The sequence below is a fragment of the Hemitrygon akajei genome, chromosome 1 (assembly GCF_048418815.1).
Source record: "Hemitrygon akajei chromosome 1, sHemAka1.3, whole genome shotgun sequence".
In the NCBI taxonomy this organism is placed as follows: domain Eukaryota; kingdom Metazoa; phylum Chordata; class Chondrichthyes; order Myliobatiformes; family Dasyatidae; genus Hemitrygon; species Hemitrygon akajei.
In genome coordinates, this window is record NC_133124.1 from 70650140 (window position 1) to 70677867 (window position 27728).

Consider the following 27728-nt stretch of genomic DNA (forward strand, 5'->3'; position numbering starts at 1 on the left):
CCACAAACACTAAATCCTGTCCCTTGCCACATTCACCCCTCCCTGTCCTGCCACAACCCCCTCTCCCTGGCCCTGCCCGACCACAATCTCTCTCTCCCTGCCCCTACCCTGCCAATCTCCCACTCCCTGTCCCTGCCCTGCCACAATCCCCCTCTCTCTGTCCTGCCACGAGACCCTTCCCTCTCCTTTGTCACATTTTTCTCTCGCTTTACTCCACCACATTTTCTCTTTGCTCACTACACTATCTCTCTCTTAACCCCAGCACATTCTCTCTCTGCCTCTGCCGCGACCCCCTCCTGCTCTCTCAGCCACACAGACAGTTGTGCTGAGCTCCCGCCCGGGAATCCGTGTTGCTTGGGGGCTCTGGTCCCGGTGACGGAGTTCACTGCCCACTCACCACACCGTGAACTAGGAACTCAAACAGTTTGCTCTTGGTCGCTCTCCGAGCACCGCCGCTCAGCTCTTCTGCGGACATTTCCTCAGCTCTCTGCCGACTCCTGCGCTAAGTCCTCCCCCCTCACACTTTAATAGTGCTCCCTTTCAATGTGGAGCGGGCGGAGGGGGTGGGGTGGGTGGTGACCGGGGGACGAAGGGGGTTCCTGACGGCCAACACAGGCAATTGAGCAGCTGTCACATTCCGTCAGCGGCGTAGTGGACGGGAGGACACGATCCGGTATCAGAGTTGGGTAAAATGTTCCCTCTCAAGAAGGGGTGCGGGAACGTGGGATGGAGAGAGAGGGGATGAGGGGAGAGTGGAGGGAAGGAATGCGAGAGGGAAGGAGAGGGAGAGATATGAGGGCGAGAGGGAAAGGGAATGGGAAGAGGCGAATGGCAAGAGGAATAAGAGAAAATAGGGGAAGGAGGAGGGAAATGGGGGAAAAGAGCGAGGGAGAGGAGAAGGGAAGAGTAGGTAAGGGGCAGGAAAGGGACAGGAGGGTGAGGTGATAGGCGAAGGAGAGGTGAGGCGGGGTGAAATGGTGGAGAAACAGAATGGAGAGTGAAAGGGGTAAAGTGGATTGGAGAGAAAATGGACAAGAAGAGTGTTGGAGGAAGAGGTGGACAGGCGAAACAAAGAGAAGTGGATGGCTGAGTTGAGGGGAAGGGAATAGGGAGAGGGAGGTGAGGAAGGGAATGGGGAGAGGGAATTGGGAAGGGGTAAAAAGAATCGGTGACAGGGAAGAGACGGACTGAACGGCCCCACGGAATGAGAAGAAGGGAAAATGGAGGGGAGAACTGGGGTAGGGACGGAGATGGTGAAAATGATGAAACCGGGTGGAATCAGGAGGAGGCGGTGAGGGTGGGTCGAGGAGAGGGAAGAGGAATGAAGGAGTGAGGGTGGTGAATACAGAGGATGATAGGAAGGAGGGTGGAGGATTGTGAGAATTGAGGGTGGTGAATACAGAGGGTGATAGGAAGGAGGGTGGAGGATTGTGAGAATTGAGGGTGGTGAATACAGAGGGTGATAGGAAGGAGGGTGGAGGATTGTGAGAATTGAGGGTGGTGAATACAGAGGGTGATAGGAAGGAGGGTGGAGGATTGTGAGAATTGAGGGTGGTGAAAGGAGAGAAGCAGTGAGGATTTTCGGAAAGAGACCGAGCCCTAGTACAGGCAGCGTCAGGAGCGGGAGTCCTATTCCCAGGCAGGTGTCGGTGCCCGGAGTCTCTGCTCCCTCGTTCCCCCCTCAGGCGCCGCTCCCGCTGCCCGAGACCTGGGGGACGAAGAGTCCCAGAGGCCGGAGCATGCGTGGTGTCCGCTCAGCGTGAAGGTCAGCGGCGGGACGGAGGGAGGGAGACTGGGGGAGGAGAGAGTAGTGGAGACTGGAAAGAGAGAGAAATGGAGACAACAGAGAGGAGTGGAGACGAGAGAGAGAAAAAGAAAAAAGGAGTGGAGACTTGAGAGAGACAGGAGGCACATGTAACCGCAGATGCTGAGATCTGGAGCAACCACAAAATTGTGGAGGAATTCAGCGGGTCGAGCAGCGTCTGTGGACGTGGTGGAGGAATTGACGATGTTTTACATGAAGAAACCCTGAACCAGGACCCCAGCGAGAAAGGGGGAACAGGAGGGTAAAAGGGAAGGGGGTTGGAGAGAAGAGAATGTGGAGCGGGAGATGTGGAGAATGGCGAATATGCAGAGAGAGGGGGAGGGAGAGGAAAGGGGGAGAGAAGACAAGTACACAGAGAGAGGGAGGAAACAAGACAGAGAGAAAGCGAGGAAGGGCTGGGAAGGAAAAGACAAGAACGCAGGAAGAATGAGCAAGGGGAGTGTAAAGGACGGTGAAACAGGAGTCTGGGTCGCTCTTAGTTGTGAGCAGCGTATTCCGGAGTAGAGATTGCTGGGCTGCCAACAGAATCAGGGTCAGGTTTGTTATCAGTGGCAAATGTGAAATCTGATGTTGTGCAGCAGCAGTACTGTGTAAGAGGTAAAAGTTGCCATAAGTTACTCCCCGTGTCCAGCGTCACAGCTTGTCCCTTAGGTTCAGCTCAGCTGTTGTTTTATGAACGTACAATTCCTGTGCACAAGACTGTTCCCTGTTCACGCTGTCAACAAAGATTACACCAGATGGATTCCCGTATGAAAAAAGACGGAGAGGGAGTATAGCATCAAGATGGCATTTATACAAGTCTTACATCTGCAGCTCAACCAGGGTGAAAGCAATCCTCAGCAGTGATGAGACATTAGGGAAGGAACTGTGTTCTACAGTGCTGGAAACCACAGGAGGAATTTACATTCATCTCCCCCCAACATGGAAAATATCTATCCTGGGTCCAACACTTTGATGCAAGCACACACTAGAGGCTCTACTTCATTGGGAGCTTGAGGAGATTTATATGTCAAAGGCTCTTACAAATTCTGTAAATGAGCATTCTGACTGGCTGCATCACAGTCTCGTATGTCACCTCCACTGCACAGTATTACAAGAGGTTGTAAAGCTTGTAGACTTTGCCAGTTCCATTATGTGCACAACCCTCCTCACCATCCAGATCATCTTCAAGATGTGGTGCATCAAGAGGCTGTATCACTACACCTCACCATCCAGGCCACGCCCTTTCTCATTTCTACCATCATTAGGTGGGCCAGGAGCCTGAAGACCCACATTCAATGACTCATGAACAAATTCTTCCTCTCCGCATCAGATTTTTGAATAGTCCATGAACACTCTCGTTATTCCTCTTTTAGCACTAAATTTATTTATGTAATTTATAGTAATTTTATGTCTTTATACTATACTGCTGCCATGATACAACAAATCTGATGTCATCTAAGACAATGATAATAAAACACGATTGTGATTGCTTTGCATTTATTCCATGCTATTGAAAATTATGTTCACAAGGATGAAAGGCCAGCAGATAATTAAAGATAATGTTAAGTGAGAAAACAAGACTGAATGTTGGTTAGAGAATAAATTAAAGCCAAGAAAAAAAAAAGAATTTATATCATTTATTTACATGGACTGCTAATTTAATTAAATTATTATTTTTAATTAATGTATATTTTTATTATAATGTATAGTTTTTTGTGTAATGCTCTGTACTGCTGCTGCAAAACAACACATTTCACGACACATGCCTGTGGATATTAAACCTGATTCTGATATTAAACTGAAGTTGATGGGGTCCAAATGACACTAGAAACTGTCCCCACTATGCCACCTATTGACTACAGCTTCCAATTACAACGGGACTGATTGACATAGTAACACATAAAATGCTGAAACTCAGCAAGTCAGGCAGCATATACCGAGTGGAATACAGTGATGTTTCAAGTCAAAATGTCAGCTGTTTACTTCCCTCCAAAGATGCTGCCTGACTTGCTGAGTTCCTCTGACATGTTGAGTGTATTACTCAGGATCCTCAGAATTACAATGATTTCATTGTAAAATTCTATAGGGAAAGATAACTTAACAATTTATGGGCACCAACTGCAAGAAATGGTTTTTTTTTGTACACAGGAAGTGTACACCCACCTGTAATCTACAAAAGTATATGTGTAAATCTATTATGATAGAGTTATAGAGTATTACAGTACAGAAATACGCCCCTCAGCCCATCTGGTCTGTGGCAACCTTATCTTCTGCCCAGTTCCATCTACGTGTACCCGGACCATAGCTCTCCATAACACTCTCATTCATCTACCTATCCAAAAGTCTCTTAAATATTTAAATTGAACTTCCAGTGGCAGCTTCTTCAACATTCACACCGCCCTCTGAATGAAGAAGTTTCCCCTCAAGAAGTTTCCCCTCAGATTCCCCTTAACTATTTCATCTTTCACCATGAACCCTATGACCTCTTTTTCCCCAACCTAAGGGGAAAAAGCTTGCATGCATTTACCCTATCTATACCACTCATAATTTTGTATGAATTTTGTGTATGAAACAGAAAACAAAAGCAAGAGTAGGCCACTCAGCTCTTCAAGTCTGTCCCATTATTGAAAGTTCATAGCTGATCCCCCTCCTGGCCTTAACACCAGTTTCTCACTCTCTCTCCACACCTCTCAACTCTCTGCCTTGAATATATTTAATGATTCACTTCCGCTGATCTCTGGGAGATAATATTCCACACATCTATGATGCTTGGAAAGAAGAATCTCCTTCTCATCTGTCTAAAGTGGGAGAGCCTTACTTTGAAACTAGGTACTTCTGTTCTATGCCGGTGAAACTAGATTAGAGGCACTTAGTGAATCTGGTGTATGGATGTCCCTGAGGCTGGTCATAAGGTCCCACACAGGAGGATGGCTAACAGCATAGAGCGATAAGGGAAAATACAGTGAGATGCTTTCTTGGGAGGTTAAGGAGGATGGCTTGTTGTTGAACGCTCTAACAAACGACTACAGATTTACTACTGAGAGTATCCTACTTGGGTGTATTTTTGTCTGGTACGGCAATTCAATGTGCATGAACGCAAGAAGCTGCAGAGAGTAGTGGACTCTGCCCAATAACTCACAGCACATCCCTCCACACCGTTGGTAGTGTCTTCAGGAGATACTGCCTCAAGGAGGCAACATCCATTAAAGGTCCCCACCATACGGGCCATGCCATCTTTGCACAGCTACTATTGGGCAGGAAGTTCAGAAGCCTGAAGTCCCAGACCACCAGGTTCAAGAATAGCTACTTTCCTTCAACCATTCATCCCTTGAACCAACAAATATCAGTATAGCAAGCATGACGAGGTAGATAGAGATAAGGAGTTAATTTTTAGCACATCAGTGATCCTTTAAAGAGTCTGATGACAGCAGGATAGAGGATGTTCTTGAGCCTGATGGTACATACTTTCAGGCGTTTGTATCTTCTGCCTGATGGAAGGCGGGAGAATAGAGAACGTTTGGAGTGAGTGAGGTCTTTGATTATGTTGGCTGCTTTCCCAAGGCAGCAGGACATGTGGTTGGAGACATTGGAGGGCAGGCTAATTTGGTGTAATGCTTAGCTATTCTCTGCCTTGTCACAGATGCTGTAGAAACTCCTAGGTCAGTTTTTACATCCTTCTCCCTATTTATAATCATTTTTTAAGAAAGCTGGTTTCTAAAATTTCCTCATAGAAGTTTACAAAATTATGAGAGGCATAGATAAGGCTGACAGCCTGAATCTCTTTCCCAGGGTTGAAATGTCAAGTACCAGAAGGCATAGTTTTAAGGTGGTGGGGGAAAGTACAAGGGACTAGGTGAAGCAACTTAAACAAAACAGCACAGAGAGTGGTGGGGTCTGGAATGGGATACTGTGGTCAGCACAAATATTGTGGGCTGAAGGACCTGTTCCTTGAGTCATAAAGCACCACAGCATAGATGCAGGCTCCTCAGCCATTCCCGTCATTCATCGACGCTACAGGGAATAAAGTTCCAACTTATTCAACTTTTCCCTGTATCTCAGGTCCTCAAGTTCCGGCAACGGCTTTGCAAGGAGCCAGGCTCACTGTTGCTTGAGCGGCGGCAACGGAACAGCTGTTGAAGTATATTTCACAACCCTGCCAACAGGCCGGGCTGCTATGCACATTCCAGCCTGAAGGCCAACGAGCCAAGCGTGTGTCCTTCACTGCCCGAGAACACGCTGTACCAGCTGCGGCACTGATAACGGGGCGGACTGCGCCAGGGGCGGGATGAGGCGGACGGTTGCAGGAGTACTGCCTGGTACAAGGCGGCAGGTGAGCTACTCACTGGCTCCAAGGACGGAGAACCAGGATCTGTGTTAGAGCCCCATTAGTCGCCCAGCTATGGGAAGCACGGCAGCAAAACGGAAAGGGGGCAGTGATGTTGTTGGGACTGGAGAGCTTAAGTTATCAGGAGAGAGGGGACTGGCTGAGACTGTTTACCCTGCACTGAAATAGGCTGGGGGGGGGGAGGGGGCATAGATTCGACTGAGGCGTTGAAGAAACTCATATTGGCACACGAATGTGCTGAGAATGGAGGGATATGTGTAGGCAGAAGGGATTAGTTTGAACACAAGAGATTCTACGGATGCCGGAAATCTTAAGGAACGCACACAAAATTCTGGTGGAACTCGGCGAGTCAGGCAACATCTACCAAGAAGAATGAACAGTCCTGTGAAGGTTTTTAGCCTGAAATGTCTATTGTTTATTCCTCTCCAGGGATTCATTTAGTAATCAAATGCCCAACTAGACAAATTTAATTAGTTTGGCACAACATTGTGGGGCTTTTCCTGTGCTGTACTGTTCTGTGTTCTATGAAATCACAAGGAGCATACATAAGCTTAATTGTCTCTAGGGTAGGCGAACCTATAACCAAAGGGTATAGACTTAAGCTGAGAAGGGAAAGATTTAAAGAGGACTTGGGAGGAAACTTTTTCACACAGACGGTGGTGACTACATGGAATGAAGTGCCAAAGGAAGTGGTAGATGTGGGTACTGTAACAACATATAAAATACGTTTAGACGAGTACATGGATAGGAAAGGTTTGGAGGGATACAGTCCAAACCTGGGGAAGTGGGACCAGTGCGGGCATGATACTTGGTGTGCATGGATGAGTTGGGCCCAAGGGTCTGCTGCTGCTGTGCAATGCGACTCTGAGAGCAGGGGGTGTGGAGGGACTGGGGAGAGGAATTCTGAGGTCCAAGTACAACCAAATCACTGATAAGAGAAAGAGGATGATTTTGAGACCAAGGCAGGAGGAGAGGAGAGAGCAAAGATTCACCGGGGTGAAGGGGTTCAGAAGACGTTGAGACAAGGCCACAGAAGATGACAGAGCAGTCAGAGGAACGATGCCTGACTTATCACCGAATGCTACAGGCAACAGGCGAGGGGGCAGCTGGGGGTTTTACAGCAGAAAATAGTAGGGACCTGTTGTATATTTAATATTTAAATAATCTTGTATATAGTTGATTGGGCATTCTTGTTCATTTAAATAATTCATTACGAGTCATAGCTATGGATCTATGAATTGCATACGTCATCATGCTATGTGATACATGCGTGCCTCGCTTAAAGTAGAACATGAAGTTAGAGTAACATTTCGGCCTCCCGTGTCTTCCTTTGAATTAGTTTAACGTTTTGAAGTTACAAAACATAATAGTGGTGACAAGGTACTTTTAAAATGAACCTGATACGAATACCAACCCGTTGAAGCACAGCGAGACGTTCAAACTAAGAGAAATGCACTGAGGAATGATGAGTAAAAAACGCATCCCTGCATGTGAGGAGACTGCTGAGTTAAAAGAAAAGGCAGGGCAGCATGCGTTCTTCGGAAGGGAAGACACAATCAAGTTTTTTTTAAGGCGGTAAATGGAAGAATTCACAGGTTCATAAAGAGTGGATACTGAGTGATAATAATCATTTTTTAAAAAACATAAACGGCTGGCTGCATTGTAAAGATTGGCACTTCTGATTCCACAACAGATAATTGGCTCATGTATACTGAGCTAATTGAACAATATTTTGAAGCAAATGAAATAGCTAATGAGAAACAAGTACCAATTTTGCTGAGTGTTTTGGGTTAAAAGCCATACAGTTTGCTTCAAAGTTTAACTGCTCCAACCAAACTAGAGAAATGAGCTTTGATTGCAGAACACTTCAGGTTTCATAAGCGGAATAAAAAGAAAGGAGAGTCCATTTCAGTGCATGTGGCTGAATTGAAAAGGTTGTCTGAGCATTGTCAGTTTGATAAGAGTCTCAATGATGAACTGAGCGATTGTTTAGTTTGTGAAATCTTACAAGTAAGCATTCAAAAATGGCTCATAACAGAAGCACAACTTACATTAAAAAAAGTTGAAATTGCTGTTTCAATAGAACCGCAGAGAGAGACACAATTGAGTTGCAGTCAGTGAGTTGAACAAAATTGCAACATCTAAACAGAAACCTACCTGGCTGAACAAATTGTGTTACCATTGAGGCAGGGGTTCACGTACACCAGACCAATGCAGGTATAAAGGTGAAACTTGCAGAAAATGCAACAAAATAGAACACATACAAAGTGCATGTCGGGTAGACAAAAATGAATGGACTGCGCAGGGAAGAGAAAAAGGATAAGTCAAGTTGCAGTTGCAAAAAGAGCACTAATCTGCATGCTTTGATGAAAAATCTGATAATGGTGAAAGTGAGACATGACTGTGTAGCCTTGAGATTTACAATGTCAAAACTAACAATAGACAAGCAATATGGCTACACCAGAAGTGAATGGCAAATTAATTAAAATGAAACTGGACACTGGTTTGGCTGTTTCAGTCATTCCACAAACTGAATTTGAACAGCATTTCAAAAAGGCTAAACTGAAGCCTGCAGATATGCAGCCAAGAACTTATCCTAACTCCTGTGGGAATGAGGTTTGTAACAGTGAAATGAAAAAAACAACAAGCCATATTGAGCTTGTATGTGGTTAAAAACATTGTAAGGATGTGATTGGCTGAGACAACTACAACTTGATTGGAGATCCATTCAGATGAATGCCATTGGCTGGCAGATAGGACTTGTTCACTGGGCAACACAATAGGCAGAGGTGACTTGGGCCGAAGAGCCTGTTTCAATGCCGTGTGACTGAAACTCTAAATGTTGATCAACACATGTAACAAAGGGGAACAATCTTCAGTCACTAGCTTCTGGGTTAAACTGAAATCAATAGTGAGCAGTAAGAGGCAAATTAGAATTATTTTCCTCTCTGACAAATACTGTCTCCTGTTCCTGAAAACCCTTCCCCTCAAACTTCGTGTCACATATTCTTTCTTTCAGGTATCCACCTGGGGTCTTTCAAGTTCTCTAGTTACTGGACACATTTCTGAAAGTACCACCGTGCCCGTAGTTCAAGGCACATCAGGCAGCATGAAGTACCAACCACCCGAATCAGCATCAGGTTTCGTACCATTGTCTTAAACGACATGAATTTGTTGCCACTGAGGACCATTACCACATTACATAAGATGTCAACGTTCCTTGCGGAGGGACTTTTAGCCTGAAAGTTTAACCGCACTGTTAACGCGTTCCCTGTCACTCGATAACTACCCGACTTCTGTGGCGGCGATTCCCGACCAGAAACTTCCCTGGTTATTGGGCATCATTTGGAAAATCCGACCAGGCGCTTTGTGTCGCTAGTCACGCAGACAGGGCCACCACATCAGGGGCAAAAGGGGTTCATTTTCCCTCGACTGTTGCCCACCATCACCCCCGTCCACCCCCATCTGGGGAAAACCCCCATCCCGCCACCTCGGGAGAACCATCACCCCTTACACAAGAGAATCCGCAAAGAATGACCTCTTGCTCCCTTCCCCTCCCTACACCTTCTGACAGCGGAGAGGGCTCCCAGCCTTGCCGAGTCTCTAGGCTGGGATCGCGCTTCACGGAGCAGAAGCTCCAGCGAGCCGGTGCTGAGCTGCCGAAAATGGAGCTGAACAAAAGCTGCAACACACTGCCGACAAATCGCCAGTCCTGCCTCTGGATCGTCCACGCAGAACAGTCTCCCGGACAGGCAGCGGAGAAAATTCATCCTCAGAACACACACAGTCTCCGCGATGAGCTGCAGACTACCCAGTGCTGGCCTCTCCAGCAAAAGCAAGGGGCAGAGGGATGGGGATGTGGATTGGGGGAAGGGAGGGATGGAGAGGGTATAGCGGGTGGGGAGGGGAGAGGGGGAGCGATGGAGAAGGCAGGGGAAGGGGATATTGAGATGGGGAGGTGGAGAGGGGAACGGGAGACCCGAGAAGGGGCACTGTCATGCTCTGCCTGCTGATCACTGCAGAGATGGGCGACAGTGTCACTGTACCTGCTGCCCAGCTGGTGATGCAGCTCCTGCCCGTGTTCGGGCAGGGTGGGAGGGTGGTAGCGGCGGGAGGGGATGGGGGTTGCAAGAAGGGGAAGTGCTGAAAGGTGGTGCCGTAAGGTGACTGCAGGGCGGGGGGTGGGGGTTCTGCAGAGATGGGGTGCAGGAATCGGGCTCTGGTTTCATTCTTACCTTCCTCTCCATTGTGCTTGTCTGTCTCCGCTTTTGCAGGGGTGGGCACTCGGTGCAGGGAGGGGGGCTGCAGCCCCCAAACCTACTGCGCAAGTGCAGGAGTGAGGGGGTGGAGAGGTGAGGGGAGGAGAGAGAGGTAGTGGGGGAGGGTGGTCCATGGCCCCAGGGATCGTCTCTCAAGCCAGAAACGCAGAAATCCCAGGGGTCCAGGGGAGGGCGTTTGCGCAATGCGGTAGAGGGTCCGTCTACAAATCACAGCCTCGCACCCAGGCGCAGAATTACCCCAGCCGGCCAGTAAATTACCGGCCGGTCCCTGGAACTTAAGGAAGTGTGTACAAAATCAGGGCCTACATCACGGCGAAGAACAGACCCTGCTACATAAAAGGGTTCATCTACAAATCACAAAGCGTATCAAAAACGAAGAATAGGCTCACCACAATTCGGGAATCGTTTTCAAATCACATTCAAACTATATCGTATTGATATCGAGACACAAGAGACTGCAGGTGCTGTAATCTGCTGCAAAAAATATTCAGATGTCCAGATGAGCATTTTGACTCAAAACGTCAGCTGTCTACTTCCTCCGCAGGTGCTGCCTGGCCCATTAAGTTCCTCCAGCATTTTGTGTGTTGCTCCAGATTCCAGTCTGCAGTCTCTTGTATCTCCATTTTTCAACAGATAATCTGCTGGAGGAACTCAAGTAGCTTCTATGGGGCAAAGGAATTGCTGACGTTTCAGGTCTAAGCCCTGGATCAGGACTGAAGGAAGATCATTGTCCCTGTCTTATATGATAAGAAATATGTCGCTTTGCAGTTGCAGTACTGTGCAACAACATGAAAATTACTACAAATTACAAATAAACTGCAATAAAAGGAATAATAAAATAGTGTTCGTGGGTTTATGGACAGTTCAGAAATCTGATGGTGGAGGGGAAAGAAGCTGTTTCTAAATCAGTGTGCGTGGATCTTCAGGCAGTGGAAAGGGTGAGAAGCCTCAAGTTCCTGGCCATCAGAAGATCTATCCTGGGCACAACACATTGATGCAATTATGATGAAGACACACTAATGGTGATAATACATTAGGAGTTTGAGGGGATTTGATATGTCACCAAAGACTCTGGCAAATTTCTACAGATGTACTGTGGAGAGTGTTCTGACAGGTTGCATCACTGCCAGTTGGAAGCTCCAATACACAGGACTGAAAAAAACTGTAGAGTCATTATAGCCACTAGCCTCTCCACCATTGAGAATATTTTCAAAAGGTGGTGCCTCAAGAAGACACTATCAATCATTAAGGACCTTCACTCTCCAGAACAGGTGCTCTTCTCATTACTTCCATCAGGGGTGCAGTACAGGAGCCTGAAGATCCACACTCGACCGTTTAAGAACTGGACCATTTGATTTTTGAATGGTCCGTGAATTCATAAACTCACAATTTTGCTCTCTTTTTACACTATTTATTCATTTTTTACATTTCTTAATGTGACATGGTCATTTTTAAGTCTTGCATTTTACTACTGACACAAGACAACATGTTTCATGAAACACACACATGCTGGAGGAACTCAGCAGGCCAAGCAACATCTGTGGAAAAGTGTAAACAATGTTTTGGGCTAACACCCTTCATCTGGACTGGAAAAAAAGATGAGGTTAGAGCAAGAAGGTGGAGGGAGGGGAGGAGGTACAAGGTGGTAGGTGATAGATGAAACTTGGAGGGTGAGGGGTGAAGTAAAGAGCTGGAGAAGGGGGAATCTGCTAGGAGAGGGTAGATAATCATGGAAGAAAAGGAAGGGGGAGAAGCACCAGCGGGAGGTGATGGGCAGGTAAGGAGATGAGGTGAGAGATGGGATGGTGAGGGGGGGGAACACAATTACTGGAAGTTCAAGAAATCGATGTTCATGCCATCAAGTTGGAGGCTACCCAGATAGAATTTAAGGTGTTGCTCCTCCAACCTGAGTGTGGCCTCATTGTGGCAGTAGAGAAGGCATATTTCATGACATATGCCAGTGATCATAAACCTGATTCTCATTCTATAACTCCTGCCTGATGATAGTAAAGAGAAAAGGTGTGTCCCGGATGTTGAGGATGGATACTGCCTTCCTAAGGCACCATCTCCTCGAGATGTTCTTGATGGTGGGGAGGGTGGTAATCATGATGGAAATGACTGGGTTTATAACCGTCTGCAGCTCCTTGCAATCCTGTGCACTGCAGCTTTCCAGATGGTGATGCAACCAGCCAGAATAAATCTCTACTGTACATCTATAAAAAAGAGAAGAGGGGTAAAACAGGGGTCAGAGGTGGAGAAGGAGGGGTGATGCACTCCAGTTGCACTCATATCTAAGTGATGAAGTACTTTGAGGTTGGTCATGGCCAAAATCAACTCCTGCCTGAGCAAGGACCCTGAACAGTTGCAATTTGCCTATCGCCACAATTGGTCCACAGCATATGCAATCTCGCTGGCTCTCTACTTGGCCTTGGATAATAGTAATACCTTCATCAGGCTGCTGTTTAGTGATTACAGCTCATACCCTCAATACTGATCAACAAGCTCCAAAACTTGCGTCTCTGCACCCTCCTCTGTAACTGGATGCTTAGCTTCCTCGCTGGGAGACTACAGTCAGTGCAGATTGGAAATAAGATCTCCTCCTTGCTGAAAATCAACCCTGACACACCTTAAGGATGTGTGCTTAGCCCACTGCTCTACTGTCTCTACACCCATTACTGTGTGGTTAGGCACAGCTCAATGCCATCCATCAATCTATTGTTGGCAAAATTTCAGATGGGATGAGGAAGCATACAGGACCAAGATAGATCAGCTGGTTGAGTGCTGTCACAACAACAATCTTGCACTGAATGTCAGTAAGACGTAGAAATTGATTATGGACTTCAGAAGGGAAATTCATGGGAACACACACCAGTCCTTATTATCGGATCAGCAATAGAAATGGCGAGCAGTTTTAATTCCTGGGTGTCAACGTCTTTGAGGCTCTATCGTGGGTCCAACATACTGATACAATTACAGAGAAGGCATGACAGCAGCTATGGAGTTTGAGATTCTCAAACATTAGGAGTTTGAGAAGTCTTGTATGTCATCAAAGACTCAGAAATTTCTAAAAGTGTATCATGAAAGGCACTCTAACTGGTTTCATCACTGTCTGGTATGGAGGGGGCACTGCACAGAATTAGAAAAAGCTGCAGGAAGTTGTAAACTCAGCCAGCTGCTTCACGGACACCAGTATCCCCAGCGTCCAGGACACCCTTATAAGGCGATGCCTCAAAAAAGTGGCATTCATCATTAAGGAATTAAAATGGTTGACCAGGGAAATTCTGCTTTTTGCGGATGATGTGGAGGTGCTTGACAAAGAGGGCCCCCAATTTACACAGGTTTCACTAATACAGAAGAGGCTGCATTGGGAGCACCGGATTCCACAACAGATTAGCAGATGAAGTGTTGCCTCACCTTGAATGACAGTTTGGGGCCCTGAATGGAGGTGAGGGAGGAGGTAAGTGGATAGGTGTAGCAGGGATAAGTGTCAGGATGGAGATGAGAGGGGAATGATGAATGGACAAAGGAATCATGGAGGGAGTGATTGCTGCAGAAAGTGGAGAGATGTGTTTGATGGTAGGATCCTCCTGAAGGTTGCAGAAGCTGCAGAGAATGATGTGTTGGGTACAGAAGTTCATGTGGTGGTAGGTAAGTACAAGGGGAACAATTAAGACAGTGGGAAGATGAGGTGAGTGAGGATGTCATGGAAATGAAGGAGATGGTGGAGGAACAGAACCCCTGTTCTTTGAAGAAAGAGAACACTGGGATACAACTGGGTCTTTTAAGAGACTCTTAGGTACATGGAGCTTAAAGAAATAGAGAGCAATGTGGTAGGGAAATTCTTGGCAGTTTCTAAAGTAGGCTAAATGGTCAGCACAACATTGTGGGCTGAAGGACATGTAATGTGCTGAAGATGTCTCTGTTTCTATGTTTCTGTCTCTGATATCCTAGAAAAGAAAACCTCATCCTGGCAACAGATTATAGAAGAAACAAAGGAACTGAGGAAAGCAAATAGCACTGTAGTAGCTACTCGAACAAACCAACATCACTGTGAAAGACAAAGCACTGGAAGTCATCCTGTATGATGCCCCCTCTGATCCAATCCAGTAATAATGTTCAGAAAAGTCGAAGAAATGTATTCAATCCATTATTAGTAACTAGTAAAACATACAGTCTTAAGTGATGAAACTAATGAAGCTAAAACTAGTAATATTAAACTTACTTAAGCAAAGTTAAGTAGAGTTAAATGATTTTAAATGTAATTAAGCAATCAGGAAAAATATATCTCATCTGGCAGTCCCCAGCTCTAAATTACTCATAACAAAGTACGAATACGTAACTTATTCCCTTTGCTTTTATGACACCCCCACCCACGTGACTAGCTACCACAATTAACATGTAACACAGAATACAATGCAAATATAAAACATGCATGGCACCTACATCCCAGCCTCCAAATTATTATGCTATAATAGTCACATCTATATACTACCAAAGCACAGGAGACATGAAATTTTAATGTTCACACAAAAGTCCTCTTCTTTCTTCTTCATGCAACATACATCTAAGCCAGAGGTTACCAGCTCTTATCCCAGTACAGAGTGATCTTTACCACCACTCTCTGACAAGACAGAATCATGAAGCTTCTAGTGCTGTAGCTTCTCAAACCTCTGCATCCTATAGAAGACAAATCTTGGTTATAGGCTGATCCAAGTAGCTGGTCTTGTTCTTGATGCGTACCAGGCACAAATCCTTTTCTGTCTGAAAAAATTTTAATGATTCTTCCCATGATCCATGAGCTTTGAGGTGCTGTGTCATCAACTGGGAGGAAACTGTTTCTTATACTTGACCACTTCTGATATTCTTGTAGCTGTGGTAAATAGTCTTTGACCCACCATTTCCAAAACAAGTTTAACATATATTGGCCCAATCACAAACATGAGGAAATCTGCAGATGCAGGAAATCCAAGCAACACACACAAAATGCTGGAGGAACTCAGCTGGCCAGGCAGCATCTATGGAAAAGAGTACAGTTGACATTTCAGGCCGAGACCCTTCAGCAGGACTGGAAAAAAAGATGAGTCAGAATAAGAAAATGGGGGAAGGGGAGGAAGGACCACAAGGTGATAGGTGAATCCAGGAGGGTGGGGAAGGGGTGAAGTAAAAAGCTGGGAATTTGATTGGTGAAAGAGATACAGGGCTGAAGAAGGAGAAAAGACAGAAAGCTATGCTAGAATGGAAAGGCGGGGGAGGAACACCGGGGGAGGTGATGGGCAGGTAAGGAGAGAAGGTGAGAGAGGGAAATGGGAATGGTGAAGGAGACAGGGCATTATTGGAAGTTCGGGAAATCAATATACACACCATCAGGTTGGAGGCTACCCAGATGTTGTTCCTTCAACCTGAGTGTGGCCTCATCATGACAGTAGAGGAGGTCATGGACTGACATGTTGGAATGGAGATGGGAAGTGGAATTAAAATGGGTGGCTACTGGGAGGTCAGTTGGGAGGAACAAATGGACAAGGGACTCACTTAGGGAGTGATCCCTGCAGAAAGGTGAAAGTCGGTGGGGGGGGGGGGTGAAGGAAAGATAGGCTTGGTTGTGGGATCCTGTTGGAGATGGCAGAAGATTCAGAGAATTATGTGCTGGATGCAGAGGCTGGTGGGGTGGTAGGTGAGGACAAGAGGAACCCTATCTCTGGTGGGGTAGCGGGAGAATGGACCGAGGACAGACGTGCACAAAATGGAAGAGATGTGGTTGAGGGCAGCACTGATGGTGGAGGAAGGGAAGCCTCTTTCTTTGAAGAAGGAGGACGTCTCCTTAGTTCTGGAATGAAATGCCTCATCCTGAGATCAGATGCAGTGGAGATGGAGGAATTGAGAGAAGGGGATGGCATTTTTTCAAGTAACAGGGTGGGAAGAGGTATAGTCCAGGTAGCTGTGAGAGTCAGTGGATTTATAATAGACATCAGTAGATAAGCTGTCTGCAAAGATATAGACAGAGAGATTGAGAAACTGGAGAGATGTGTCAGTAATTGACCAGGTAAATTTGAAGGTAGAGTGGAAGTTGAAGGCAAAGTTGCTTAAGTCAAAAAGCTCTGCATGGATGCAGGAAGCAGCACCAATGCAGTCATTGATATAGCATAGGAAAAGTTGGGGAGCGATACACAGACTGTTCCATGTAGCCGACAAACAGGTAGGCAAGCTGGGGCCCATGCCAGTACCCTTGGCTACACTTTTTGTTTGAAGAAAGTGGGAGGAGCCGAAGGAGAAATTATTAAGAGTGAGGGCAGGTTCTGCCAGATGGAGGAGAGTGGTGGTGGAGGGGAACTGGTTGTGTCTGGTGTCCAGAAAGAAATGGAGACCTCTGAGGCCTTTCTGGTGGGGGATGGATGTGTATAGGGGCTGAAGATCATAGTGAAGATAAGATGATCAGGGCCAGGAAACAATAAACAATAGACAATAGGTGCAGAAGTAGACCATTCGGCCCTTCGAGCCTGCACCGCCATTTTGAGATCATGGCTGATCAACTACTATCAATACCGGTTCCTGCCTTGTCCCCAAATCCCTTGATTCCCCTATCCATAAGATACCTATCTAGCTCCTTCTTGAAAGCATCCAGAGAACTGGCCTCCACTACCTTCCGAGGCAGTGCATTCCAGACCCCCACAACTCTCTGGGAGAAGAAGTTTTTCCTTAACTCTGTCCTAAATGACCTACCCCTTATTCTCAAACCATGCCCTCTGGTACTGGACTCTCCCAGCATCTGGAACATATTTCCTGCCTCTATCTTGTCCAATCCCTTAATAATCTTATATGTTTCAATCAGATTCTCTCTCAATCTCCTTAATTCCAGCATGTACAAGCCCAGCCTCTCTAACCTCTCTGCGTAAGACAGTCCAGACATCCCAGGAATTAACCTCGTGAATCTACGCTGCACTTCCTCTACAGTCAGGATGTCCTTCCTTAACCCTGGAGACCAAAACTGTACACAATACTCCAGGTGTGGTCTCACCAGGGCTCTGTACAAATGCAAGAGGATTTCCTTGCTCTTGTACTCAATTCCCTTTGTAATAAAGGCCAACATTCCATTAGCCTTCTTCACTGCCTGCTGCACTTGCTCATTCACCTTCAGTGACTGATGAACAAGGACTCCTAGATCTCTTTGTATTTCTCCCTTACCTAACTCTACACTGTTCAGATAATAATCTGCCTTCCTGTTCTTACTCCCAAAGTGGATCCCTTTGGATTAACTTGGATTAAGAGTGTGTGTCACGGATGTAGGTGGGGGTATAAAGCTGAGTCGAGGTATGCAGATATAAGTTCAGTGGTGAAGGAAGAAGCAGAAATAATAGGTCTACCTAGACAGGCAGATTTGTGGATCTTGGGTAGGAGGTAGAAATGGGATTTGCGGAGTGGGGGAACAATGAGTTTGGTGGCAGTGGATGGGAGATCTCCAGAGTTAATAAGGTCAGTGATGGTATGGGAGACAATGGCCTGGTGCTCCTTAGTGGGGTCCTGTTTGAGGGGTAAGTAAGAGGAGGTGTCTGACAGTTGTTGCCCAGCCTCAGCAACGTAGAGGTCAGTCCACCAGACCACTACAGCACTCCCCTTATCTGCGGGTTTGATGGTGAGGTTAGGATTAGTGTCGAGTGAGTGGAAAGCAGTGTGTTCAGAAGGAGAGAGAGATTGAAATTGGAGAGAGGAGTGGTAAAGTTGAGACAGTTGATGTCTTATTAGCAGTTAGCAATGAAAAGATCCAGAGCAGGCAGAAGACCAGGGTGGGGTGTCCAGGAAGAGGAGGAGGGTTGAAGATGTGAGGAGGGGGTCATCGGTGCGGGGTGGGGAGTCCTCCTTGGAGACGGAGGTGGTGGAAGAAGAGATCAGCATCATGGTGGGCATGGAACTCACTGAGGTGCGGGCACAGGCGACAAAGGTGAGGCCCTTATTGAAGACAGAACATTCTGCCTCAGAGAGGGGAATGTCAGACTTCCTTACTGACCTGATCAATCTCTCCCAAGCTCCTCCATGATATGAACCAGCTGAGGTGTTAAAAATACACTTAATTTCTTTCTGAAGAAGTACACCTTTGATGTGTGAATGATTCCACTCTCAACTCATGCTCAACTTCAACAAAGACTGTTGCATTATCACAGCCCAATTTATGAACTTGTCCTTTTCTTGCTATAAAGTGTCAAAGCACATTAACAAAGGAATCTCTGTAAGATGCCACTACAATATGAATAGCTTGTATAGTGTATTGTAGTCCACCCCTACATGTGTGAATGGAGGTTCAACTGGAGAGATCCTGTCCAGAGGTAGATCTGTCATGCACTGACATTCTCAAACTGTGAGTAATCATTGACAAACAACACAGACAGGGTTCTTCTTAAAACTGCACTAGCGCTGGAAATCCAGTAGTTTTGGCACAACCTGAGTAACATGTGGTTATGGCCACCATGTCACAATTCTTGATGTACATACCTCAGAATGAGGACTGAGATATGAAGATCTTTTGGCTATATAACAGGATGTTTAGACTCTTCAGGCAAGGCTGCCGTGTTGAGCAATTCACCAACTTTCAAGACACCATCTTCAAGTACTGGATTAAACTTGAAATTATGATTGTTCCATTTCACACTTTCTCCCTTTTGCAAACTTGATAATTCATCTGGAAATCTCTTTCTTTGACAAAAACTAACAATCTCCAATTCAGCCTTTCCGAGCTCCTTTACTGAGAGATGATCATGGCCAATCTGACCTTTGGCCTTCTCCATCTCTCTTTTCAAAGACTGAGAGGAAACAATATTCAATTGCTTTCTCTTCTGACTGAGAAATAAGGGCACGTTCTTGAACCTAAGAATCCAGGCCACTGTCTTCCTCAAATGGGTCCAAGATGAGAAATGATGGATTATAGTACATATTACTACATCCACCTCCTCTTCAATCTGCATGGCATTCATCCAAATCTGAAAGTTTCATTCTAATATACTTCAACACAGAACTATTATCAGTCCAAAAAACTGAGTCCTGAAGCAGCATATGCAGATCCTTCTTCCCCAATGTGTCCATGTGGCTTTCCATCGTAGTTCCACATGAGGGATGAAAACCAACTTCAACGGAGCTACCGTAGATTTTCCCATGATAAAAGCACTGTGTATCTGCAAACATGAGCCATGCAGCAATAGGTAGGTCACTGCTGCAAAACCATCTTCACTCATGTCTGTAAAATACTGTAACTGTGCAACAGTATCTTAATAGATAATGTCTAGTGAATATTATCTAGTATCTTAATGTTAAGGTACTCTCAGGAGGCAGTGATCATAATATGATGAATTTATGCTGCAATTTGAGAGGGAGAAGCATAAGTCACACATATCAGTATTGCAATGGAATAAAGGGAAGCATGAGAGAGGAGCTTGTCCAGGTGGATTGGAGGAGGATACGGGCGGGGACGATGGCAGAGTATAGTTGGCTGAAGTTTCTGGGACTAGTTCACAAGGTGCAGGACAGATATGTTCCACAGAAGAAGTTGTTCTCAAATGGCAGGGCTGGGGAACCGTGGCTGACAAAGGAACAGGACTGCATAAAAACCAAGGAAAGGGCATATTTGAGGTAGCAAAAGTGAGTTGCAAATTGGATGATTGGGAAGCTTTTAAAACCTAATAAAAGGCAACTAAAAAGCTATAAGAAGGGAAAAGAAATATGAGGGCAAACTAGCCAATAATATACAACAGGATCCTATAAGTTCCTTCAGTAATATAAAGAGTAAAAGGGAGATTACAGTTGAAATTGGACCACTGGAAAATGATGCTGGTGAGGTAGTATTGGGGACAAAGAATTGACAGACGAACATAATGGGTACTTTGCATCAGTCTTTACTGTGGAAGACACTACCAGTGTGCCAGAGGTGTGTGAGTGTCCAGGAGCTGGAGTGAGTGCCATTGCTATTGAAAAGAAAAAGTGCTAGGCAGACTCAAAGATCTTAAGGTAGATAAGTCACCTGGACCAGAAGGACTACATCCCAGAGTCTTGAAGGAGATTGCTGAAGAGATAACGGAATGCATTGGTCATGATCTTTGAAGTATCACTTGATCCTGACATGGTCCCGGAGGAGTGGAAGATTGCAAATGTCATTCCACTCTTAAAGGGAGGAAGGGAAAAGAAAGGAAATTATAGGCCAGTTAGCCTAACCTCAGTGCTTGTCAAAGTGTTGGAGTATTTTATTAAAGATGAGGTTTTGGGGTACTTGGTAATGATAATGTAAGTCAAAGTCAGCATAATTTCTGTAAAGGGAAATCTTGCCTGACACATCTGTTAGTGTTCTTCGAGGAATTAACAAGCAAGGTGGACAAAGGAGAGGCATTGAATGTAATTTACTTGGTCTTTGATAAGGTGCCACACATAAGGCTGCTTAACAAGATAAAATCCTGTGGTGTTACAGGAAAGATACTGGCATGGATAGAGGAATGGCTGACAGGCAGGAGGCAGCGAATGAGAATAAACAGGGCCTTTTCTGGTTGGCTGCCAGTAACCAGGGGTATTCCTCAGAGGTCAATATTGGGACCGCTACCTTTCACATTCTTTGTCAATGATTTAGATAGTGGAATTGATGGCTTTGTGGCAAAGTTTGCAGATGATACGAAGTTAAGTGGAGGGGTAGGTAGTGCTGAGGAAGGAATGCGATTGCAGCAGGACTTAGGCATATTGGAAGAATGGTCAAAAACATGGCAGATGGAATATGGTGTTGGGAAATGTACGGGTAGTAGGAACAATAGTGCAGACTAAATGGAGAGAAGGTTCAAACATCATAGGGGCAGAGGGACTTAGGAATCCTTGTGCAAGACTCACAGGTTAATTTACAGGCTGAGTCTGTGGTAAAGAAGGCAAATGCAATGTTGGCATTTATTTCAAGGGAAATAGAATGTAAAAACAAGGAGATAATACTGAGGCTTTATAAGACACTAGTCAGGTTGCACTTGGAGTATTGTCAACAGTTTTGGGCCCCATATCTCAGAAAGGATGTGTTGTCATTGGAGAGAGTCCAGAAGAGGTTCACGAGGATGATTCTGGGAATGAAGGGGTTAACATATGAGGCGTATTTGGCAACTTCGAGCCTGCACTAGCTGGATCTCATTGAAACCTACAAATGTTGAAATGATTAGATGGGGGGGGGATGTGGATATTTCTTAGAGGATATATCTTATGGTATGGGTATCCAGAACTAGAGGGCACAGCCTCAAAATTGAGGGATGAGCTGTTAGAACAGAGGTAACATGATTTTTTTTTAGTCAGAGAGTGGTGAATCTGTGGAATGCTCTGCCACAGACTGTGGTGTAGGCCAGTCCGTGGGTATATTTCAGGCAGAAGTTGATAGTTTCCTGATCGGTCAGGGCATCAAAGGATATGGTGAGAAGGCAGGTGTATGGGGTAGAGTGGGATCCAGGATCAGCCATGATGGAATGGTGGAGCAGACTCAATGGGTTGAATGGCCCAATTCTGCTTCTATGTCTTATTGTCTGCAATTTCCTCCGGCTGCTTAAGCTGCTCCTTTTTTCTCCAAAGTTGCACTTTATTTCTCTGAAGCTGTTCTTCCATCTGCTCTTCTTGTTCTTCCAATACATGTCTGTCCTTCAGTATTTGTTGCATTGCGCATAACTCAGTGAAATCAGTTTCCATTCTAATGCCTGCCAAGGAGGCATAAGATGCAAGGGACATGTTGCTAGCAAAAGAACCTGCTGCATGCACTTGGACACACTGTCATCCGGGTGTACATCATCCTGCAAATCATTCAGCTTTAACATAGTGAAAGCATTTGCAGGAGTTTGATAAATATTTTCATTTGCTCCAGCAACTTGACCTTCAACATGTTAGCTTCAGCCATTGTTCGGCCTCTGCTGTGATTGTATTAATAAGAGTCTCAATCAACAAATGTCAGAAATAGACCAAGTGAATTTAAGGACAGGATGAAAGTTGGAGGCAAAGTTGATTTAATTTTTGAGCTCATCATGGGTGCATGAAACAACACTAATGAAGATGTAATGCAGCACAGGAAGAGTTTGCGAGCATCACCAGGGATGGCTTGGAACATCGACTGTTCTATGTAGCAAGCGAAAAGGCAGGCATGGCTGGGGCCCATGCAGATGCCTATGGCTACTTCTTGAGTTTTGAGAAAGTGGGAGGAGCCAAAGGAGAAATTGTTGAGGGTGAGGACCAGTTCTGTTAGATGAAGAAGTGTGGTGGTGGAGGAGAACTAGTTGGGTCTTTCGTTAAGATGGAAGTGGAGAGCTTCAAGTCCTTATTGCTGGGGGATAGAAGTGTATAGGGACTGGATATCCATGGTGAAAAAAAGGTGGTCAGGGCCAGGGAATTAAAAGTTGTTGAGGAGACCAAGAGCGTGTAAAGAGACACAGATGTAGGTGGGAAGGGAATGAACACGGGGGATAGAATAGAGTCAAGGTACACAGACATGAGTTCAGTGGAGCAGAAGCAGGCAAGGCAATGGGCCTACCAAAAGTGAAAGTGGAGACAGCTGCTGGAGAGAGCTAAGCAGGGAAAGGGCTTTCAGGTCCAAAGAAGGTTCATGAGAATTATCCTGAAGATGAGGTGGTTAATGCAGGAGGAACATTTGATGGCTCTGGGCCTGTACTTACTGGAGTTTAGAAGAATGATGGAGGATCTCATTGAAACATACCAAATATTGAAAGGCCTAAATAGAGTGGATGTGCAGAAGATGCTTCCATTAGAGTCTAGGACCAGAGGGCACTGCCTCATCCTTTAGAATAGAGACGAGGAAAAATTTATTTAGGCAGAGAGTGGTGAATCCATGGAGTTCATTGCCACAGATGGCTGTAGATGCCAACTCATTGGGTGTATTGAAAGCAGAGATTAATAGGTTCTTAATTAGTAAGGGCATCAAAGATTATGGGGAGAAAGCAGAAGGATGGGGTTGAAAGAGAAACTAATCAGACATGATTGAATGGTAGACAGGATGGGCCGAATGGTCCATTGCTGCTCTTATGTCTGTGGGCTATCAGTGCTGGATTCTGATAAATAATGAGAAATTATCATTTATAGTAAGTATTTTTTATACATAATGTTATTATAATTACTTATTATTATAAATAATAAGTTCTCACCTTACTTATCCATCAGGGCTGGACTCTGATGAAGTGGAAGAGAGAACCAGATGGAAAAAGAGGGGGTTGGACAGGAGAAGAACCAGAAGGTGAATGGAACTAGGAGGGGGATAAAAATTGTGGTGTGGAACTGGAGGAAGCATGTTGGAAAGGGGACAAAAATGGGGGAGAGGAAGACTACTTGAAATTTGAGAACACTATATTCATATATAGGGCTGTGGCCTACCCAGGCAGAATATGAGGTGCTGTCCTCTGGTTTGTGTTGATCCTCACCCCAGGAGTGGAAGAGGCTGAGGATAGTTAGGTCTTAACACCCCTTGGATGTTAAACACTCAGCTATGATCTTCTTTCAGCCTCAACTCAGTGATGCCCACAACATCATACCTGCCAATCTCTAACTAGTCATGATGGAATGGTGGAATTGACCTGATGGGCTGAATGGCCTAAATTTGCTCCTATGTCTTAAGGTCTTATGTTCTAATATTGTGGAGTTCTTGGGAATGTGGTGAGAATAAAACATGGTTAGTGTAGTCACTAACTACACTATATATGGGTGGTTGTTGGTTGTCACTGACAGTGCTCTGAAGGGCCTGTTTTCCTGCTGTATCTCACTACAACCCTTCGTCTAATGAAACAAACGAGGCTTCATGGCTCCCAGACAGTCATGAGTCAATTTTTTAAAAACACTTCAGACTTAAAAACAAGTGTGGTTTAACTAGGTTTTAATAGAGCTGTGACATAACCTCATGCCTCTTGAACTCTCTGTTCCTCCGTGCTGTTAAGAATCCTGCCATACAATGTGTTACATTATTATAGGAAGGATGTGGCAACTTTAGAAGGTGCAGAAGAGATTTACCAGGATGTTGGTTGGATAATATTTTATGAGGAAAATTTGAGCGAGCTAGGACTTTTCTCTTTGGAGCGAAGGAGAATGAGAGGTGACTTGATAGTTGCATAGGATTATGAGAGGCATAATTAGAGTGAAGCATCTTTTCCCCAAGATGACAATGGACAATGCCAGAGGATATCCGTATAAGATGAGAGGAGGAAAATTTAGGGGAGATATCAGAGCTTGGATATACAGTGTATGGTGGGTGCCTGGACCACACTGCTGGGTGTGGTGATAAGACTGATACAACAGGGACATTTAAGAGAGTCAGACAGGCAAATATCTATCATTTGGTGTTGCTCAGGGAAGCTGTCTTTGTCCCTACTCTCCATGTACATGCTCCCTTTAGGAGGCATCATTAGAGAACATAAACTTGATTTCCACACTCAAGTATCTCGATTGAGCTTGATGACGATAACACTCTATCTTTTCCAACTTCTGGTATGGTTGCAATGAACAAATGGATGAGCAATAATTTCCTAAAACTAAATGAAGATAAAACTGATATACTTTTAGTTGGTCCCAAAGGCAAAAGTGATTAACTTCTCGATAAACTTGGCAACTTGGCTCCCCTTGTAAAATCGGAATAAGCCTGGGTGTTATCCTTCACTTAGGTTTGAATTTTAAATCTCTCATAAAGAAAGTAACCATTTCTACATTTAAGAAATATTGCAAAGGTATGTCTGTATCTGTCACGTAATGGTGCTAATGGTGCTCTTTTTACTGGCCTTCCAAATCAATCTATTGACAACCTTCAACTCATTCAGAAAGCTGCTGCTAGACTCTTAGCTCAATCCAGAATGAGGGAGCATAGCCCTCATGTCTGAGCTACTCTGCATTGGCTTCCTGTATCTTTTAGAGTTGATTTATATTTCTCTTACTTGATTTTAAAGTTCTTAATGGTCTGGGACAGGATACATCACAGAATCATTTTCGTCTTATAATCCTGCTCGAGCTCTCAGGTCTTCTTCCACTGATAATTTAAATTTAAACAATTTCCCTCAAAAGATAATTGACAGGTTAGCTTTTTTGAACTATATTCCTAAGCTGTGGAAAATCAATATCTAGAACTATAAGCTCAAATTTCAAAGTAAATTTATTATCAAAGTACATATATACCACCAAATACAACTCTTTCTTGTGGGCATACACAGTAAATCTAAGAAACACAATAGAATCAATGAAAGACTGTACCCAACAGGATGAACAAACAACAAACTTCCTTAGAAGGTTGGCGTCATTCAATGTTTGTAGTGAGATGCTGAAGATGTTCTATAGGTCAGTTGTGGAGAGCGCCCTCTTCTTTGTGGTGGCGTGTTGGGGAGGCAGCATTAAGAAGAGGGACGCCTCGTGTCTTAATAAGCTGGTAAGGAAGGCGGGCTCTGTCGTGGGCAAAGTACTGGAGAGTATAACATCGGTAGCAGAGCGAAGGGCGCTGAGTAGGCTACGGTCAATTATGGAAAACCCTGAACATCCTCTACATAGCACCATCCAGAGACAGAGAAGCAGTTTCAGCGACAGGTTGCTATCGATGCAATGCTCCTCAGACAGGATGAAGAGATCAATACTCCCCAATGCCATTCGGCTTTACAATTCAACCGCCAGGAGTAAGATATGTTAAAGTGCCGGGGTTAGGACTCAATGTATTTAAGTAAACTACTTAAGAACTTTTTAAAAGCTATTATTAATGCTTTTTGAGAGGGTGATTTTAGATGCATATCATATTTTTACTGAGTTAAGTATTGTATGTAATTAGTTTTGCTACAATAAGTGTATGGGACATTGGAAAAAATGTTGAATTTCCCCATGGGGATGAATAAAGTATCTATCTAGCTATCTATCTATCAATGTGTAAAAGTAGGAAAATACAATAAATACCGGGAACACAAAATGATGAGTCCTTGAAAGTGAGTCCATACGTTCTGGGAACAGTTCAGTGAGAAGTTGAGTGAAGTTATTCCCACTGTTTCAAGAGCATGATGCTTCAGGAGTAATAACTGTTCCTGTGGGTCCTGTACCTTCTTCCTGATGGCAGTAGTGAGAAGAGAGCATGGCCTGGATAGTGGGAGGCCTGGATAGTGGATACTGCTTTCCTGTGATAGTATTGTGTAGATGAACTCAATGGCGATGAGAATTTACCCATGATGGAGTAGGCCATATTCACTAGGATTTTCCATTCAAGGGCAATTGGTGTTTCCATACTAGGCTGTAATCCTGATATGGAAAACAGTCCATAATCCAAGCTGTAAACCAGTCAATATTTTCTCCAACACACGTCTATAGAAGTTTGTCAAAGTTTTAGATGTCATACCGAATCTTTGCAAACTTCTAAGGAAGTTGAGGCTCTTTTGTGCTTTCTCCATAATGGCACTTACATGCTGGACCCAGGCCAGATCCTCTGAAATGATAACACAGGGAAATTTGAAGTTGCTGATATTCTCCACCTCTGATCCCTGATGAGAACTGCCTTATGGATCTCCAGCTGTCTCATTCTCATGTCAATATTCAGCTCCTTATTCTTGCTGACATTGAGTAAGAGGTTGTTGTTGTGGCGCCACTCAATCAGATTTTCAATCTCCCTCCTGATTCAGCCAATGACAGTGGTGTCATCAGCAAACTTAAATACGGCTTTGGAGCTGCGTTTAGCATCACAGTCATAAGTATAAAGTGAGCAGAGTAGGGAGCTAAACACACAGCCTGGTAGTGCACCTGTGCTGATGGAGATTGTGGAGGAGATGGGCTGAATGGCTTAATTTGTCTCCTATGACTTAAGGTCTTATATTAAGCTGCAATGTCTGTTTGAATATTTGAAAGGAATGCTTCTTTGCTTCTGAATACACCTCAGCCCCACACTCTTAGGTATGGGCATACAGTGTGGAGCAGAATGATGGGGAAATGGTTGTTTGGGGACCTCCACAAGTGTCCGCTCCTGGGTCAGACTATGATGGCCATTCACATGTGTGGGCAGCAGGATCTTGGGGTAAAGGAAACAAACTGGTGGAGGAACTCAGTGGGTTGAGCAGCTTCACAACCCTGTCAGGGCCTGGTGATGGTGGGATGTTGAAGCTGGTCGCATTACCCAGAGCCATAGACGTGTATCGACTCCTACCTGCGCAAGAGGTAGTCACTAGTTTTTGAGAATGGCATTGTAGTGTAGCAGTTAGCATGATGCTATTACTGTGCCAGTGACCAAAGTTCAATTCCGCCACTGTCTGTAAGGAGTTTATGTTCTCCCCGTGACTGTGGATTTCCTCTGGCTTTCTTCCCACAT

The 27728-nt window shown here is 44.9% G+C and overlaps 1 protein-coding gene across 4 annotated transcripts in view; it reads right to left on the minus strand.

Moving 5' to 3' along the window:
- Positions 1–27728, minus strand: part of LOC140727678 (SWI/SNF-related matrix-associated actin-dependent regulator of chromatin subfamily D member 3-like) — a 93658-nt gene that overhangs the window by 51283 nt on the left and 14647 nt on the right. Inside the window, exon 1 of one of the 4 annotated variants that reach the window (XM_073045342.1) lies at positions 10388–11071. The exons of 1 other annotated variant lie outside the window; for it this stretch is intronic. In XM_073045342.1, coding sequence (XP_072901443.1) covers positions 10388–10399 — 12 coding nt within the window. In that variant the 5' untranslated portion in view covers positions 10400–11071. Of the gene's footprint in view, positions 1–397; positions 538–10387; positions 11072–27728 lie in introns of those variants that run through there. 2 more of the 4 variants (XM_073045334.1, XM_073045350.1) reach the window with 2 other exon arrangements.